At 43.7% G+C, this 17,033-nt stretch overlaps 1 protein-coding gene across 1 annotated transcript in view; it reads right to left on the reverse strand.

Moving 5' to 3' along the window:
- LOC126209905 (collagenase-like) overlaps positions 1 to 17,033 on the reverse strand; it is a 391,700-nt gene that overhangs the window by 70,600 nt on the left and 304,067 nt on the right. The window contains exons 6-7 of the mRNA XM_049939026.1: positions 13,349 to 13,518; positions 385 to 483 (exon numbers count right to left, since the gene is read on the reverse strand). Coding sequence (XP_049794983.1) covers positions 385 to 483; positions 13,349 to 13,518 — 269 coding nt within the window. The remainder of the gene's footprint in view (positions 1 to 384; positions 484 to 13,348; positions 13,519 to 17,033) is intronic.

Below are 17,033 nucleotides of genomic sequence, written 5' to 3' on the forward strand. Positions count from 1 at the left end.
TCTTTCAATATTTTCAGGGAAATGACGTGTCAGATACGATGGGCTGTGTTGTAGGGGAGATGTTTTTGTTTATGACATGCACTCATGTAAACTGACAGTGAACGTTAGTGCATTCAACACTGTGTAACGTTACTGATCGAAATGTGAATGTTTTCATTAACATAAAGGTGGCGATTACTGAATTTGTGGCGTTTTCGTGCTATATTTTGTCATGCAAGCGGGTGAGAAAAGCCCAGCAGTGTCAGTCTTTCCAACAAGTTCATCTACACAGTGAAAATACTCACTCTTAGAAAGAACACAAAAGCTTCCGAACGACAGAACCAGAATTAATTCTCTGCCGTATTTAGACAGGTGTCTCAATGTGAGGTCAGCCGGTACACTTACCATCAGCTGTCCGCCCCCAGCCGCTGATCTGAGCAGTTGATCCCACGAAGGTTTTGTTGACGTCCCGAGAAGAAGGTAACGCCACCACTTTGATGAACTCTTGGGGAGAAAACGTTACAAATCATAATCACAGTATGTTAATTTCATTTCTCTAAATCTGCATTGCAGCGTCTAATTAAGGACATTAAGTGGTATAGTACAACTGTGTAATTTGCATTTTACTTTGACAAGACGCCCTAACCAGCAATGTAAATGTCGTGTGACCAGGGCCTCCCGTCGGGTAGACCGTTCGCCGGGTGCAAGTCTTTCGATTTGACGCCACTTCAGCGACTTTCGCGTCGATGGGGATGAAATGATGATGATGAGGACAACACAACACCCAGTCCCTGAGCGGAGAAAATCTCCGACACAAGTAATATAGGCCGTTTTCAGTGTAATGGTGGCAACGCTCGAATGCAGTCACCAACTACTCTGTGAAGGCCTACTTACAGAGAGCCATTATTGTTAAGTGTGAATCCTGGAATGTACTGCAGCTCTATGTTCACATCAATCAGGTAATACTTTTACTTTACAAGCATAGTGGTCATTCACCTTTAGATCTCCCACTTCATCTTATTATTTACCGTTTCAGTAATAAGCGAGTGGAGATGAATGCGAATGTATCTCAGCACATGAAGTAAGATTCTAAAAGTTTTCTTCTTATTTTCAATATGCAAGCCAAGGTGACTTCTTTGAATACTGAGTCAAAAAGCAGGAAACAGCCTGAATATTTGGCGGAATACTGCAGCTGCTGACCCAGAGACGATAAATATTACTGGAAGCCTACTTGAAGGAGTCACGTGGAGTGCTGAAAAACTTTACTCGCTTAATCGAAGTGACAATGCATTTTTCAGATGTGAAGGTAATGATATTCTCTGAGTCTTTATGAATATAATTGTCTAAAAGGAAACAAATTTTAAAAGTAATTTAAGAATATGGTTTGAGACGTGGCAATGTTACGTCATTCCACTGTGGACACTTGTTGCGCTCATTGTTAACAAATTAGTAAAGTAAAATAATGAAGCAGAGAAATAGCCAAGTGGAATCATATGTAGATGTATGTAAAATTGCATTAGAGTGGGTTTAGTGAAAACCACATGGTGATCTGAGGGAAGAATTACGAGATATTTGAGAGTTAATGTAGCTTGATGATCTGTATTAACGAAATGTAGTGGCGAGTGTGGGTTGCCATTGTCGTGGAGAAGGACAGTGGTGCCCACAAAAACGCACGTTGGCGTGATGGGGACTCACTTTACGAGAAGTTTCGAAGGCTAGCGGAGGTATACTGTGGCCTAGCTATAAGTACTGCACACTTTGCAGGGGCAGACACACATTTGGGCTGACCCAGTGGCAAGGGAGAGCAGAAGTAAAGAGGAAAAATAGTTCACACTAAAGTCACGCATTGACGAAATATAAGCACATCACCAAGAAAGAGATGTGTGACACAACTTCTGAGGTCATCAGTCCCCTAGAACTTAGAACTACTTAAACCTAACTAACCTAAGGACATCACACATATCCACGCCCGAGGCAGGATTCGAACCTGCGACCGTAGCGGTCGCGCGGTTCCAGACTGAAGCGCCTAGAACCGCTCGGCCACTCCGGCCGGCCTGACTTCTCGATTTCGCGACTGTAGAAATCACGTGGTTTTGAGACAAAGATATCTTCGAGCCATGTTCAGAGCGCATTTTCATCCAAAAAGGAAGTTCCTTGAAGGTTGTTCGATAGAGCACGGAAAAAGTTGAAAAGCTGAGGGCGCAAGATCGTGTGAATAAAGTGGATGCGAAATGACTTCCCAACCTACCTCCTGTATAATGTTTATTTGTGAAAATGCGGCAGGTGTTATCGTGCAGTAGCACCACTCCACACAGTCTTCCTGGTCGTCATTCTTGGATTGCGTCTGCAAGACGTATCAGTTGTTGACAACAGATGTCAGCAGTGGTAGTTGCGGCTCGGGGAAGCAATTTGTAGTACGCATTTCACACCGTTGGTCTCCGCCTGGCTAGCTGAATGGTAACGTGTTGGCCTCCCACGCAGTGGGCCCAGGCTCGATCCCCGGCCGGGTTGGAGATTTTCTCTGCTCGTGGACTGAGTGTTGTGTCGTCCTCATCGTTATTTCATCCTTATCACCGGCGCGCACGTCGCCCAATGTGGCGTCGACTGAAATAAGACTTGTACTCCGTGGTCGAACTTCCGCGGATGGGGCCTCTCGGCCAACAATACCATACGCGCATTTCATTTTTATACACAGTTGGTGTTCCACTATATGTGTAACATCTTTTTTATGGACGCTCTCAGGTCTATGCGCGGGGAGCTTTGGACACAAACCATTCCTTTCTTCCGTTAATATAGAGACACCATTTCTCGTCACCAGTAATGATACATGATAGGGATCGTCGGTGTTGTTGACGAGCCAATTGGTGACGAGCAAGCATATGAATCTCTCCCATTGCATGCAAATGTCAGACGATGGTGAGATGATCACTTCATCAGACGTGCCAGTTTTAAAGACACTGACGTGGATTATTGCGTTTAAAATACCTTTATGAAACCCCAAGTGTCTTCCTGAACGTAGAGAGTCATTAATGTCAAAACGACCCTCCTTAAAACGAGAAAACCATTTCCTTGTCGTGCCCTTTCCGCTGTCATTAACCTACAAACGGCGCTAATGTTTCTGGCTGTCTCAGCTGCTGTCACCTCTCTACTGAACTCAACCAGAAAAATATGTCGCAAATGTTCGGATTCCTCCACTTGGCACTCCATTTTCTAGCGTCCACAACGCCATTCATTGTACCAATGCCAACAAGCAAACTCTAACAGCAACGGTGAACTGCAATTACAAAATTACAGTCAATCGATAAAAAAAACGGTACTTGCACCAACCTAATAATAATCGAGTATGCAGTGTGCAGAATATGCTCCAAGACTAACTTCTGAGTTTGTAGGCACAACACTAACCAGCATCATGTATCCTGCTCGTGACAGGGAGAATGAGTAAAGTTTTGGAGCGTACACTTTAGCTAGCACCAACAATATCGCTTGCTGCGGTCGTATCCAGGTGGTCAAGCGTGGTCCGAGCTGGCAGACAGTGGATGTGGTGGAGCTGGGGTAGTGCAGCTGGTGTGGTAGCAGGTGATGTGACGCTGGACACTTGAAAAGCCCAACTCTAACATTCTGTATCAGCTGCTGGGCACGCTAGGAACTTTAGAAGAACAGAATGGCCTGTATTGATAGTGACCCAGTAGATTCCACTCCAGTGGGTGAAATAGGAGGCGTAATTGACACGAACAGAATGAAGAGGTAACTCAGCGGTACAGCTGGTGTCAGTTATCACGTGTAAGGGAGAATCGGGCAAAGTGGCAGAAGTTGCCAGTTCACTCAAGATAAACCGTGGGATAAAACAGATAGCGAATATTCCCCTGAGATACGTTATTGCACGAATCCTCGACCTGTTCACGATGTTGTGTATGAGATGTTGGTTGGCGAGTCACTTCTCGTCCAATCCCATCTCACACCTGCTCCATTGGACACAAATCTGGGAATCGTGCTGGCCAGAGAACTTGCTGCGTGTCTTGCACAGCGCGTTGAGTTTTCACGGGCAGTTTGTGGGCGAGCATTATCCTGTTGGAACAGTACATCACCTTCCTGTAATAAGAACGGTAAAGAAACTGCTAAGGCGACATTCTGCACGTACTGAGCGCTGGTTAGCGTCCTCTCTAGAAACGCCAAAGGTGAACGAGAGTTGTAGCTTATCGCACCTCATCCCGTAATGGCTGGGCAGGGCCATTGTGCCTTGGACGAATTCATTCTTTGAAACAGCTCTCACCAGATCTATTTCGTAAGCGTAAACGACCGTCACTTGCGTGCAGGCAGAATCTACTTTCATCACTGAAGACCACGGCGCTCCATTCCTCCGACAGGACCAGTTTAGCCGTGCACGTCGATGCTATGGTGTCAGTAGAAGACGGCTAGAGATGTGAGTGCCCACTGTCCCGCTGCTAATAACCGGTTCGCAACATTTCGTGTCAATACGTCTGGGTTCACAAGTCCTCTTATCCGTGCTGTGGTAGCTGTATGATCTTCCAGTGCTGCCCTTACAATATGACGATCCTGTCGAGCATCAGTGCTGTATGTATATCGAGAACCTCGTCTACGGGTGTGAGAACGTTCACGTGACTTTGATAGCAGCATCTCTGGGCAACTGACGCGCCACGTCCAACTTGTGTGGCAATTCTCCGAAAGGATAGTCCTGCCACTCAGCAGGCCACAATACGACCTCTTTCAGACTGGCTCATTTCGACTGAGTATGTCTCCTTGGCTTGGTTGTCTGCTTGCGTCACACGTTTGCGCCACACTGAGCCTTCTGGATGTCAGCATTCGCTATTAAAGGGTAGACACAGATGGCACTCTCCTAGCTATGCCACAACGGTATCTGTTGGCGGACGAAGCTATTATCAGCAGATCTACTATCCTCCAGGTGGCATATTCCATCATCGTATAAAAATCGACGACGTCTTTCGATGTGTACTAATTTTTTTCCGGCAATGTAACAGAGTAGTTGATGTGAAACTGGTCAAAACCGACCAGGATATCAACATGGTTGTGGAGAGAAGCAGCGATTAGTATGATTAATCAATAATCCAAGAACAATCGCATTTATTATTGTTATAATACCGCCAACCGGTTTCAACCCGACGTAGTTACCTGCCGTTATGTAGACAGGAGTGACACCACCAGCAGTCGACCAATGGTGTAAACGCCCAGAAGATGACCCCTATGTCGGCTTCAGACCGGTTGACGGTATTATAACAATAATAAATGCGATTAAGACTGTTCCTGAATCATCGACCAGGATATGTCTAAGTGATCATGGACAGTGTTACAGCTTTCACGTGTTAATTTAGTGGAAGCGACATTTATTCATTCGTTGTTTCGATCCGTTTGCGAGTGTGCATCCAGAACTATTCATTAGGAATTTTTGGACGTGTTACCAGCATTCTGGCATGCCCAAGAACATATTCCTTCTGTAGCAGGTCATTTCAGGAGTGACGCCGTTAGATGGGCAAATGATGCAGCATCAGATAATAATAATTTAAATGAGTTCACAGATAATATTTTTAAAGAATTTGAATTTGCTGAAATTTTGCGAGAATTGTTCATAGACTTTTGGAGCAGGAATAACTCTCAACTAGACTGCAGCACAATGAAAGGACGCTGCGATAGCTGGTGGCAAGGATTTAATTATCTTGACAAGGGCATGGCTACAGAACTGTTTGCCGTTGGTATGAACACGTGTTACCGTTCTGTATTTGAAGAGAACTGGTTGCAATGCTAATTATAGTTATTACGTGGGGCTCCTCAAATGAGTCAAACTCTTGCATAGACTTTATGGCGGTCAGTAGAATATGCAGAAGCACCTGTAGGATGGCCTAAGACCATAGCATCTTATGTGTGGTGAGAGCAGTGCACCAAAAACATACAACAGGCAACAGAGTAGCAGACATTTTTACGACACGCAATATTCCACATGGCCTGGGAAACTACACAGTTTCTCGGTGCAGGATTGGCCAGATATATCGTGGCCCGAGGTCCCCATTTTATTCAAAAGACTGCCCAACAACTTTCAAGTGAAAGTATAAATGGAGTGCCAGAAGCAGACTTCACAGTTGATCTGGGGGGATACTGATGACACAGAGGAGCTGTCTGGGGAGGGGGGGGGGAGAGGGTGGGAGGAGAAGAGGTGTGCAGACTGCTCTGGCCAGTCAGTGGCTGCAGGGTCTTCCAGCGACTTTGGTAGGAGTGGGGACATCGATAGCCTGGAGGAGTGCGGGAGAGGCACACCAGTGGCGCTGAATACAGATGGAGAGTGGTGTGGCTCTCACTACAGTAGTGCAAACCGTCACGACAGTCATGACAAATTTTGCGCCATGGATACATCCGGGACTGTGCAACTGTTTGATGAACAGGAATCGATTGGAACAGGGCAATAAGTGACAATAACTCATTGGGCAATCACATGTGAGAACTCTGGACTACAGAACAACATAAAAAGTGAAGTAAGTTGGAAACACTTCCGAATCACAAACGAGGGGACACCCCTCCGACACGGCAAAACAAGTGCATTATAAAGCGCAAGGGAGCCCCTGGAGGGAAGTGATGTTATCTATAAACTCGTATTCGATGGCGATGCCAAATGTGAAATGCTCATGAGGTTGGATAGGAATCATGCAAATTTCTTAGACCCCAAGGCCGAATGGAGAGAAGCCCAGCGCCTTTGTGAAATGTTGGTTTTTGAGAGGATGTTTAGAGGGTTCAAATGTCTGCCTGCACGAAGAGTAAAGGCGAGAAATTCGATAGCTAATGAAAAATTAGCTGTATGAAGAAGAGCCACATTCCACACTGACGTAAATCATACTGTAAAACTAGTTAACCTCCAAACTAGTGATTAGTCGACAGTGTGGTATAACATACTGATACCACCCCACGGTGTATTGTGGTTGGTAATGGAATGTCAAGTTTCTGTCTGACGCCGATAGTGGTCACGTGGGATCTGGCGGACCCAGTGGTGCATGTCCGCTGAGCCACAACTCATGTGGCTCCGTACCACGAGCGCCCTCTGCTGCAGCGATACAGGACAGCCGGCGGCAGCCGCTCAGCCCACCAAAGCTCGAATCATCACGTGACGCTATGCAGACACTACCTAGTAGTGGCTCCAACGCCGTTACACTAGCAATCTCTGTGGCAGAAGTCTGCTGATAACCAACCAGTTAATAGAGAACTGAATTTTTTCACTGTATCTAGTTTCTGAACAAAGCAGATCATGCATTATGACACTATCATGAATGTAGCAAATGTAGGTTTCAGCGGCCTCGTGGACTGACCCTAATTTGTTAGTTGCGAGGTATTGGTCTGATTCCCACTTCCATCATGTAATTTTACTAAATATGAAGAGATGATCATCACGTCTAGTAAAGCCAAGAGAAGAACGCCAGGCTGCACTGTAGTTCAGAATCAGCATTATAAACATCATATCCCTTCGCCACCAACTGCGACAGAGCCTGTTTAGGTTGGCCTATATCAGAGACGTAAGTCACGGCAAACAGAAAATCTGATGCTAGTAAGCTTCCTTAGACTAGTAATTTTATTTTATTTGATAAGCCAATGGTCACCTCAGATCACAAAGCTCTTTTTTTATTTGAACTTGAGATGTCGAAAAATTTGGTGCTGGACTGAGATTCGAATTCGTATCTCCTGTTTCATGCAACCTGACCGACACAAAACGATATAGATTTGCAAACTGCTCTAGTTATCCATCCAAAGTCACATATGTGTGTTCGAATCCTAGTGTACTACAAAAATATTCTTGGTTTCATTTCAAGCCCTATCATATGCACGCCGAACTACTAGTGATAAATAATTTTCATGTTTCTTCAAGTTTCATCAACAATAACGATAGGTGCCGTTATCTCTAGTGAAACATGCACATATCTAACTGCTGGTGAGCAAACAATTCATGAACAGAAAACAACAGTAGTGGGTGATGGGTTCGATTCCCAGACTGCATAAAAGTTGCATCCTCATTGAAACTCGAATGTCTCTCTGCTGGTGAAAAAATTCGATATCTGACATCTGATTTTACTTAGTTAACAATCTTATTACGTGCTGGGTTCAAGTCACCGCCACAAAACATTACATTATGGCACTTCGATTTAAAAAAGTGCAAATTTTGTTACTTAGAGTTACACTACTGGCCATTAAAATTGCTACACCACGAAGATGACGTGCTACGCACGCGAAATTTAAACGACAGTAAGAAGATGCTGTGATATGCAAATGATTAGCTTTTCAGAGAATTTACACAAGGTTGGCGCCGGTGGCGACACCTACAACGTGCTGACACGAGGAAAGTTTCCAACCGATTTCTCATACACAAACAGCAGTTGATCGGCGTTACCTGGTGAAAGGTTGTTGTGATGCCTCGTGTAAGAAGGAGAGCTGCATACCATCACGTTTCCGACTTTGATAAAGGTCGGATTGTAGCCTATCGCGATTGCGGTTTATCGTATCGCGACATTGCTGCGCTTCAGTCCGGAACCGCGCGACTGCTACAGTCGCAGGTTCGAATCCTGCCCGGGGCATGGATGTGTGTGATGTTTTACGTTAGTTAAGTTTAAGTAGTTCTAAGTTCTAGGGGACTGATGACCTCAGGTGTTAAGTCCCATAGTGCCCAGAACCATTTTTTTGACATTGCTGCTCGCGTTGGTCGAGATCCAATGACTGTTAGCAGAATATGGAATCGGTGGGTTCAGGAGGGTAATACGGAACGCCGTGCTGGATCCCAAGGGCCTCGTATCACTAACAGTCGACATGACAGGCACCTTATCCGCATGGCTGTAACGGATCGTGCAGCCACGTCTCGATCCCTGAGTCAACAGATGGGGACGTTTGCAAGACAACAACCATCTGCACGAACAGTTCGACGACGTTTGCAGCAGCATGGACTATCAGCTCGGAGACCATGGCTGAGGTTACCCGTGACGCTGCATCACAGACAGGAGCGCCTGTGATGGTGTACTCAGCGACAAACCTGGGTTCACAAATGGCAAGACGTCATTATTTCGGATGAATCCAGGTTCTGTTTACAATATCATGATGGTCGCATCCGTGTTTGGCGACAACGCGGTGAACGCACATTGGAAGCGTGTATTCGTCAGCGCCATACTGGCGTATCACCCGGCGTGATGGTATGGGGTGCCATTGGTTACACGTTTCGGTCACCTCTTGTTCGCATTGACGGCACTTTGAACAGTGGACGTTACATTTCAGATGTGTTACGGCCCGTGGCTCTATCCTTCATTCGATCCCTGCGAAATCCAACATTTCAGCAGGATAATGCACGACCGCATGTTGCAGGTCCTGTACGGGCCTTTCGGGATACATAAAATGTTCGACTGCTTCCTTGGCCTGCACATTCTCCACATCTCTCACCAATTGAAAACGTCTGGTCAATGGTGGCCGAGCAACTGGCTCGTCACAATACGCCAGTCACTACTCTTGATGAACTGTGGTATCGTGTTGAAGCTGCATGGGCAGCTGTACCTGTACACGCCATCCAAGCTCTGTTTGACGCAATGCCCAGGCGCATCAAGGCCGTTATTACGGCCAGAGGTGGTTGTTCTGGGTACTGATTTCTCAGGATGTATGCACCCAAATTGCGTGAAAATGTAATCACATGTCAGTTCTGGTATAATATATTTGTCCAATGAATACCCGTTTATCATCTGCATTTCTTCTTGGTGTAGCAATTTTAATGGCCAGTAGTGTATATTAAATGTTTTTCGTGGTTGGTTAACATGGAGATAAGGGTTTTGACAGGATTTCAAGCAAAGCACAGAAAGTTTGAAGTTCAGATTTGCTAACTGATACTGATGAAAACTGCGAAATTTCATGACTCTTTATGCCTAATCACCATAGACGAATGTTGTTGTCATCGAGTCTTTCTTGAGTTACAAGGGCTATGCTATAGATGCTTTGTTTCAATCCAAATCCAGAACAAAAACGTTCGTCACGTCGTTTAAATCCAGACATGTTACCAAATAATTGCTCAATCATGAGTACAGAGAAATTACTAGTGATACGATGTTAATTTTGAGGTTTCCATAAACTTCTAACCGCTGTTAATGGCGACGCTTTTAACTGGTTAGTTCAACATCCAGTTTATAACAAACCACTCATATCAGAAACGACGTTTCGCAGGTGTGGGGAAAACCTTTTATGGAACAAAAATACTTCACTTTTTATGCTGTACTTCCGGCACACAGTTTTAATCTGCCAGGAAGTTTCATACTTCGAATTGTCAGAGAACTTTTGGACTCCAGATATTGTCTCAAAATGTCTTGTTCATAAAAATGTTTAATTATGCCTAAAGGTTACTGAAATGAGTTATATGACGAAATTATCTTTCTCAAAATCTAATGAGTATGAGAGTGGTTTTGACATGTCACTTACTGTAATAAAATCTCGTTTACACCATTAGAGACCGTCTCTTGTCTAACGACGTGTTTCCTAGTATTTGCGACATCGTTGTGTTGGTTTCTTTCTGAAAAGATCATTTTAAAGAACAATATTCTCTAATGATCTCCCAGGAACTGGGTGTTTGTGTTGTCCTCAACATTTCATCATCATCATTCGTGACAGTGGCTAGATTGCACTGTGAAAAAGATTGGTCTGTGTAAAAATTGGGACTTTGTACGGGCACTGATGACTGTGCAGTTGAGCGCCCCACAAACCAAACATCATCATCATCATCATCTCTAATGATCTCTTGTGCTATCCATTTCGTGTAGTCAAAACACTATAATGCGAATGGATTAGAGGACCTGAAAGACAGCTGTGTTATGTGGACTGCATTCAGATCAGGAGAAACGCAATTCAGATCGTTCACATACTTTTTGGGTATTATAGTACACCAAAACGAGTGGATCGGAACGAAGCGCTGCCCATCTGTCGGCACAGACAGTGCGCACCCGTTCCCAAGCGGTCAGCGTTCGCTCCAGGTGGACGTTAAACACAACAGTAAAAACGGACCAGTACCATGGTGCGTGACGCAGGCAAGCAAGACAACAGCTGGAAAGGAACCTGCAACGTGGGCACTGAGGACTCTTCACCGCTGAGTTCTGTATTTTTTTGGTAGCTCATGTTCTTCGTAGCAGGGACGCGGTAACAATGCGCACCTCACGTGAGACTAATAGGAAACGTTCAACGAGGGTAACATTCATAGCTTTTTTATGTTTGCCACGCTGGTTGCTGAGACTTTCTCTGATATTTAAGCCCTAAACATAGAGAAGACCAGAGACGCACAATTCTTGAAGGTTTTGAGCAATTTCCACCAAACGACGATGATGTGCTGAAAATTAATGCCTCACATTTATTCCTCATGTCTACATATTTCTTTCTCAACGAAGTCACCCTGGCGACGAACAAATTTCTCCCAACAAGAACCCAGTTTGTCGAAACTGTCGCTGTAGAATGTCTGACTTCGTTGACGGAACCGCAGTCTCCTGCCTGCTCGCACCGCTTCATCACTATCAGTGTGAGTCCTCGAAGGTGTTCTTTAAGTTTTGGGAACAAATGAAAATAGGTTGGGGCTAAGTCGGCACAGTATGTAGGAAGATCTATGACAGAGAACCCAAGGCGTCGGATTGTTGCAGATATCACAACGCGTGTGGTCTGACATTGTCATACTGAAGTCCGGATGAAGTTTTACACGGTTAGAAACTCGATTACTGCACGCTGTTTCTCACGTACAGATGTAGTTACGCTACACACCGCCATGTTACACGCTACAATTTTGTGCTTTCTAGAGGCAGAGGGTTGCAACTTGCATCAGCAAAGGGACAAAGTCAACCGAGTAATGGGCATTACATACACTGGTCAGCCAGAAAATTATGGCCATCGAACTACTATCGATATAAGCCCATCGAGGCGATAGCAGCGTTACCTGGCGAGGAATGACTGCCAGTCAAACACACACAGGGTGCTTGTAGTATCAGCGAGCGTGCTGTCCGTCTGTAGAATGGCGAAGGTGCGCGATCTGTTTGAGTAGGACCAGGGACAGATTGATATGGCACGTGCATTTCGGAAACTGCACGAATGTCTTCAAAACATGGCAATGTCAAGATGAAACCACGTCCAGATGTCGTGGGGTTGGGCAGCCGCCCCTCATTACGAATTTCAGACATCGTAGGCAGGTCAGACTGGTAAAACAGGACAGGCGGCGGAACTAACATCAGACTTTAATGCTGGGGAGAATTTAAGTTTGATTGAACACACGGTGCATCGAACACTCCTAGCGATGGGCCTCCGCAGCTGACGACCCATGTCAACACTATGACGACCAATGTTAACACTATGACACTGGCAACTACGACTGTAATGGGCACTTAACTATCAGCACTGGACGTTGGCGCAGTGGCAGAACGTTGCACGGTGTGATGGATCCCTATGCCTTCTTCACCATGTCGATGGGAGGGCACGAATCTGTTGTCTTCCAAGGGGACAGCTCCTTGACGCTTGTACACTACGGGGCAGAGACAAACTGGCAGCGGCTCCATTATGCTCTGGCGAACATTCGTGGGGGCGTCCGTGGCTCCAGAGGAGGTCGTGCAAGGGACAATGATGGCGAAGGGTTATAGTACACTGGTTGCGGACCTTGTACGCCTCTTCTTGACGGCCATATTTCAATACGGCAGTGTCACTTTTCAGAAAGATAATGGGCCATCGCACAAGGCCAGAAGTGTGATGAAGCGGTTCGATGAACATAGCGACGAGTTTCAGTTGATGTGCTGGTCCCACAACTCGTCAGATCTGAATCCAATCCAACATACCTGGGATATGATTCAATGTGACGTAAGAGCGCATCGTTTTTCTGCCCGGAATTTAAGGAATTAGATGACTTGTGTGTGCTGATACGGTGCCAACTCCCTCCAGCTAAATACCAAGACCTCACTGCTTCTATGCCATTACGTGTCCCTGCTGTTATCCGTGCCAAAGGTGGACGTACCGCCTGTTAGGTATGTGGTCATCATGTTCTGGCTGATCAGTGTACAGGAACTCAGTTTGCTGTGAGAACAGAATAAAAAATATGGAGATGTTACGTTTCGGAATGCCCTCGTCGGTGCTCATGTCGAGTGCCATATTCCGCGGACTGCGTGGATACGTCAGTTCAATATGTGATTGAAATAGATAACAACCTGCATCATCGGAAAATCGGGTAATTTCTGTGAGACTCTGAATGCTGTCTCGCTCAGCCACTAAGAGCTCTCTCTCGCTTTATCTGTCTGAATGTATGTCTCTCTTTGTCTCTCCCACTCTCTCTCTCTCTCTCTCTGAAGCAAATACGCAATATTATTTCTGCGCTACTCACCGCTCTGTGGAGCTGGCTCGGGCAGGAATACAACAGCCACGTCGAGGTAGAGGCAGGACCTTTTATTGTAGTCCGGGTGCGGAATGGTCCAGACGGACTCCACTTCCCACTCACTTCCGCTTTCCTCCGTCCGATGGACGGTTCCCAAGCGTATGGTGAACTTGCTGTACCTGCGACAGTAAATTACTATCTAAAGTCGCGAAGCATACAAGCGACGCTGCTAATCTTTCTGTACGGACTGGTTATAATAGGTACTGGAGACATTCAAAACGGATGAAATCTCAGCCACTCCCTGTGAAGCTGTAGGAAACGTTTTTCGTAGGTCTGCAGGCACACACAAAGGCAACAATATATCTAGCAGTAACGGTAATTCACACACTATTCAACTGATTTTAGTAACTAATTAAGTAAATTGAGTAACCAGTCTTTTAACAGGGGAAAATTACCCAAATGTTTTGAAATGAAATAGAGGAATACTGCTAACCTTCCTTTCAACTTTACTTTTGCGACCATGCAAGAAAATTGTAGAATTTGTAATACACAATCAGGTTATTACTCACCTAACGACAATTATCACATTGTCGAAGGCACTGTTCGGGTTTTTAAAGGGTTTCGAAATACAGAAAGATGTTGACAAATATAGCGAGAAAGGACTTAATTCGTTAGACAATAAACTACAAGCTACTGGTAATATTGCGATTGGTCCAAGGCATTTGACAAAATAAACCACAGAATCCTTTAAAATAAATAAGAATATTACGGCGTTTCAGAGAGTACTGACAAATGAGACAAATCTTATCTCTCTGATAGGAAAGGCATCAGTACAGAAGAATCTAGTATAAGCTATCAAGCATCATGTAAATGGATACTGATTACATGTTGTGTTCAGCAAGTTTCGGGCTTCCAGCCCTTATGTTTTTGTGTACATCAATGTCTCTCTCTCATCAGCACCATTAACGTATGTGTAGTTTATTTGTTTTTACACGACACAGACATGTCAATAAATATTAAATGAAGTAAAGCTTTTGAAAGCATGGTGAAGGAAATTTTCATGTGCATTGATTAATGGTTTCTTGAAAATTCTTTGCCATTAAACTTTGAAAAAACATACCATACGTAGATCATAATTGTAAAAGGTTTACCTCCTGTATACCGCTAAATTTTGACGACGCGGACATAGAAGAAGTCGACAGTGTTACATTACTGCGTTTACAGTCTGATAATAAATTCCACTGGGACGAACATGACATAGACTACTGAAGGGCCTCAATAAATGGTTATTTTCGTTGCGTCTGTTATCAGTCATAGGTGATATAAAAGCTATCATACTTCACTTACTACGCTGAAGTGACCAATTTAGACATCAGTACTATTTCTGACAGTAACGAGCTAATTTGCATAAAAAATATACTCACAATCTCAAATCCACAGTTGCTCCTTTACGCAGTTCAGACATGTGTGTAAAAACATTTGTGATACATGTCCCGTTTATTGTACAGGACAAACTGTAAGATCTTTTAGTGTCAGGTACAAAGAACGTTTATTTGGAGAAAGAGGCACTAATGTACATAATGCCACTTTTTCTGACAATCTGTTAATTTCCGCTCTCAAACCGAAAAGCGTTGAAGAAATTTCTATTTTACAAGCAGAACAGAATGGTTATAGACTGGACGTACTAGAAGAGCTGGAGACTTTCAAGCATATTTCTAAGAACGATCGTCTTATCCTCAATGAACACTTACAATCACGTAATAAAAATTGTTTCGATAATTTTAATCCACTACTCGCAAAATTTTGATTCTTCTATTTTTTGTAGTATATTTTCCTGCCTCTAGTTTCGAAGCATAATTTTCTTCGAATCTCACAGATTTGTAGCACTATAGTTAGCATCGTGTAGATATTTTCTGGATTGTACAGCTGTTTGTGTAAATTTTGTATACTGTTATTCGCTGCTTTACGTAATAGTAATTTCTGTAAATGCTTACAGATGGTTCTTATACTTCATCTGCTTGACTGCTGTGTAATTTCAAAAACACATTAAGCTCTCTTGCCTTATAACTTGGTTTTACAATTAATTACCTTTTTTCAGTTATTTCTGTTGTAATGTTTGAAACGGGCACATGTGACTGTTCCCGCCCGATAGGCGGCGCTACTTGTATTATTTTCGTGGCAGCAATGTAAGCCACTGGGTCGATCGGGCTGATGTTGTTCCTAGCTGGGCGTTCCTGAGAAGGCTGGGACGTATTTTATTTTGTTTTTGACTTGATCATAGCTCCTCTAGATTCTGACCATTGCGTTCTCGCAATGTAACTTTATGTAAGTAACCTTTGTACTACATGACAATTGTCATCTTGGTTAATGTGTTTTTTGTCACACTTAATTTTCCATATATTATTTTGTAGGATATCTCAAAATTTCATTCTGCTGAAGACACCTTTATTAGCTGTTGAGACTAATGTAAATTGTACCAAACAGTTATCTGCACCCGGTTGGCTGTATAATCCCTATGTTTGTAAAAAGTGTGTTGAATAATGTTTCTTCAAGAAAGGACATCTGAAATGATCGGGAAGTGGTTGCACGGTATTCAGTTAAAGTACAGAAAGGCAGCACCCTCCTGGCAGCAAAAACCTCAAACTTAATTGTAACCAAAGGTATGCAAAAACGAAGTCAATTTCGTAGTCACAATACATGAAATATTCACCAGCTCGAAACAGTTAAGAGTTTAATATGATGACTTACCAATTATCACACACGATACAAAGAATAGTAACTCACTCTGTCTATTCCCAGTTCCGTAACACAAGCGGAAAAAGTTAGACTCCTACTCTGGAGCCCATTCAGACCTCTCGAAGTGTAAAGTCCTTTCAGAAGTTAAAGTATGGTAGCAGCTGTTCACCACCCAGAATCAAACAGCTCCATGACAAAATACCACCCGTTGCCGCAGGCAGGTCTGCCTCCCTCCAGAATTCATATAAAAGTGCCCCAAATCGCTCCCTCGAGCTCTTACTCAAAATAGTCTACTTGACTCCCGCAGAGTTCTAATGTTGTCTGCTTTTGTATTGGCTGACGGCCGTCCACGCCTAAAATACACCGTTCCTAAGTTCGACAGACATGATTTTCCTCAACTTGACTACTTCCCGGACTAAACTAATGTATTACAACAATATTTAAATAAAGAAATGCTTTAAATATTCAGTCACACTCAGACCATTCACAATAAGTATATATAAAGTTCTGTCCATAAATAAATAAGCTAGTGTTCTTGCGCAAGTGCAATCACCATAAAAGACAACAGATTGTCGTTAAATAGTGTGTAAATACTTACGTAGGCCTGCTTGTCAGAAGTGTCTTTTGGCATGCTTTTACAAAGGTGATGTCAGCTAACCCATTTCAATGACAACTTCTTAAATTACCCTGTCTTTCTGTCATCAAATGTAATTAATATTTAAATAAAGTAACTGGCAAAATAGTAAACTATGCAGTAAATAAATACACATGTATGACGAAATGTGAGGTATTCATGCTGTATTTGTTTGCTGTGTAATTGTGGGGGATATCATACTCTGGAAAACATTTGCATAGTGTTAAGATAATTAAAAAAATGTAATAAATCAAGAAATAAAATAGATACAGATACGTACCTTTCAGAGACGATAGCTATAGTGTAATGCTGTCACTTGAGATA

Source organism: Schistocerca nitens, chromosome 10 (assembly GCF_023898315.1).
Source record: "Schistocerca nitens isolate TAMUIC-IGC-003100 chromosome 10, iqSchNite1.1, whole genome shotgun sequence".
Taxonomy (NCBI): domain Eukaryota; kingdom Metazoa; phylum Arthropoda; class Insecta; order Orthoptera; family Acrididae; genus Schistocerca; species Schistocerca nitens.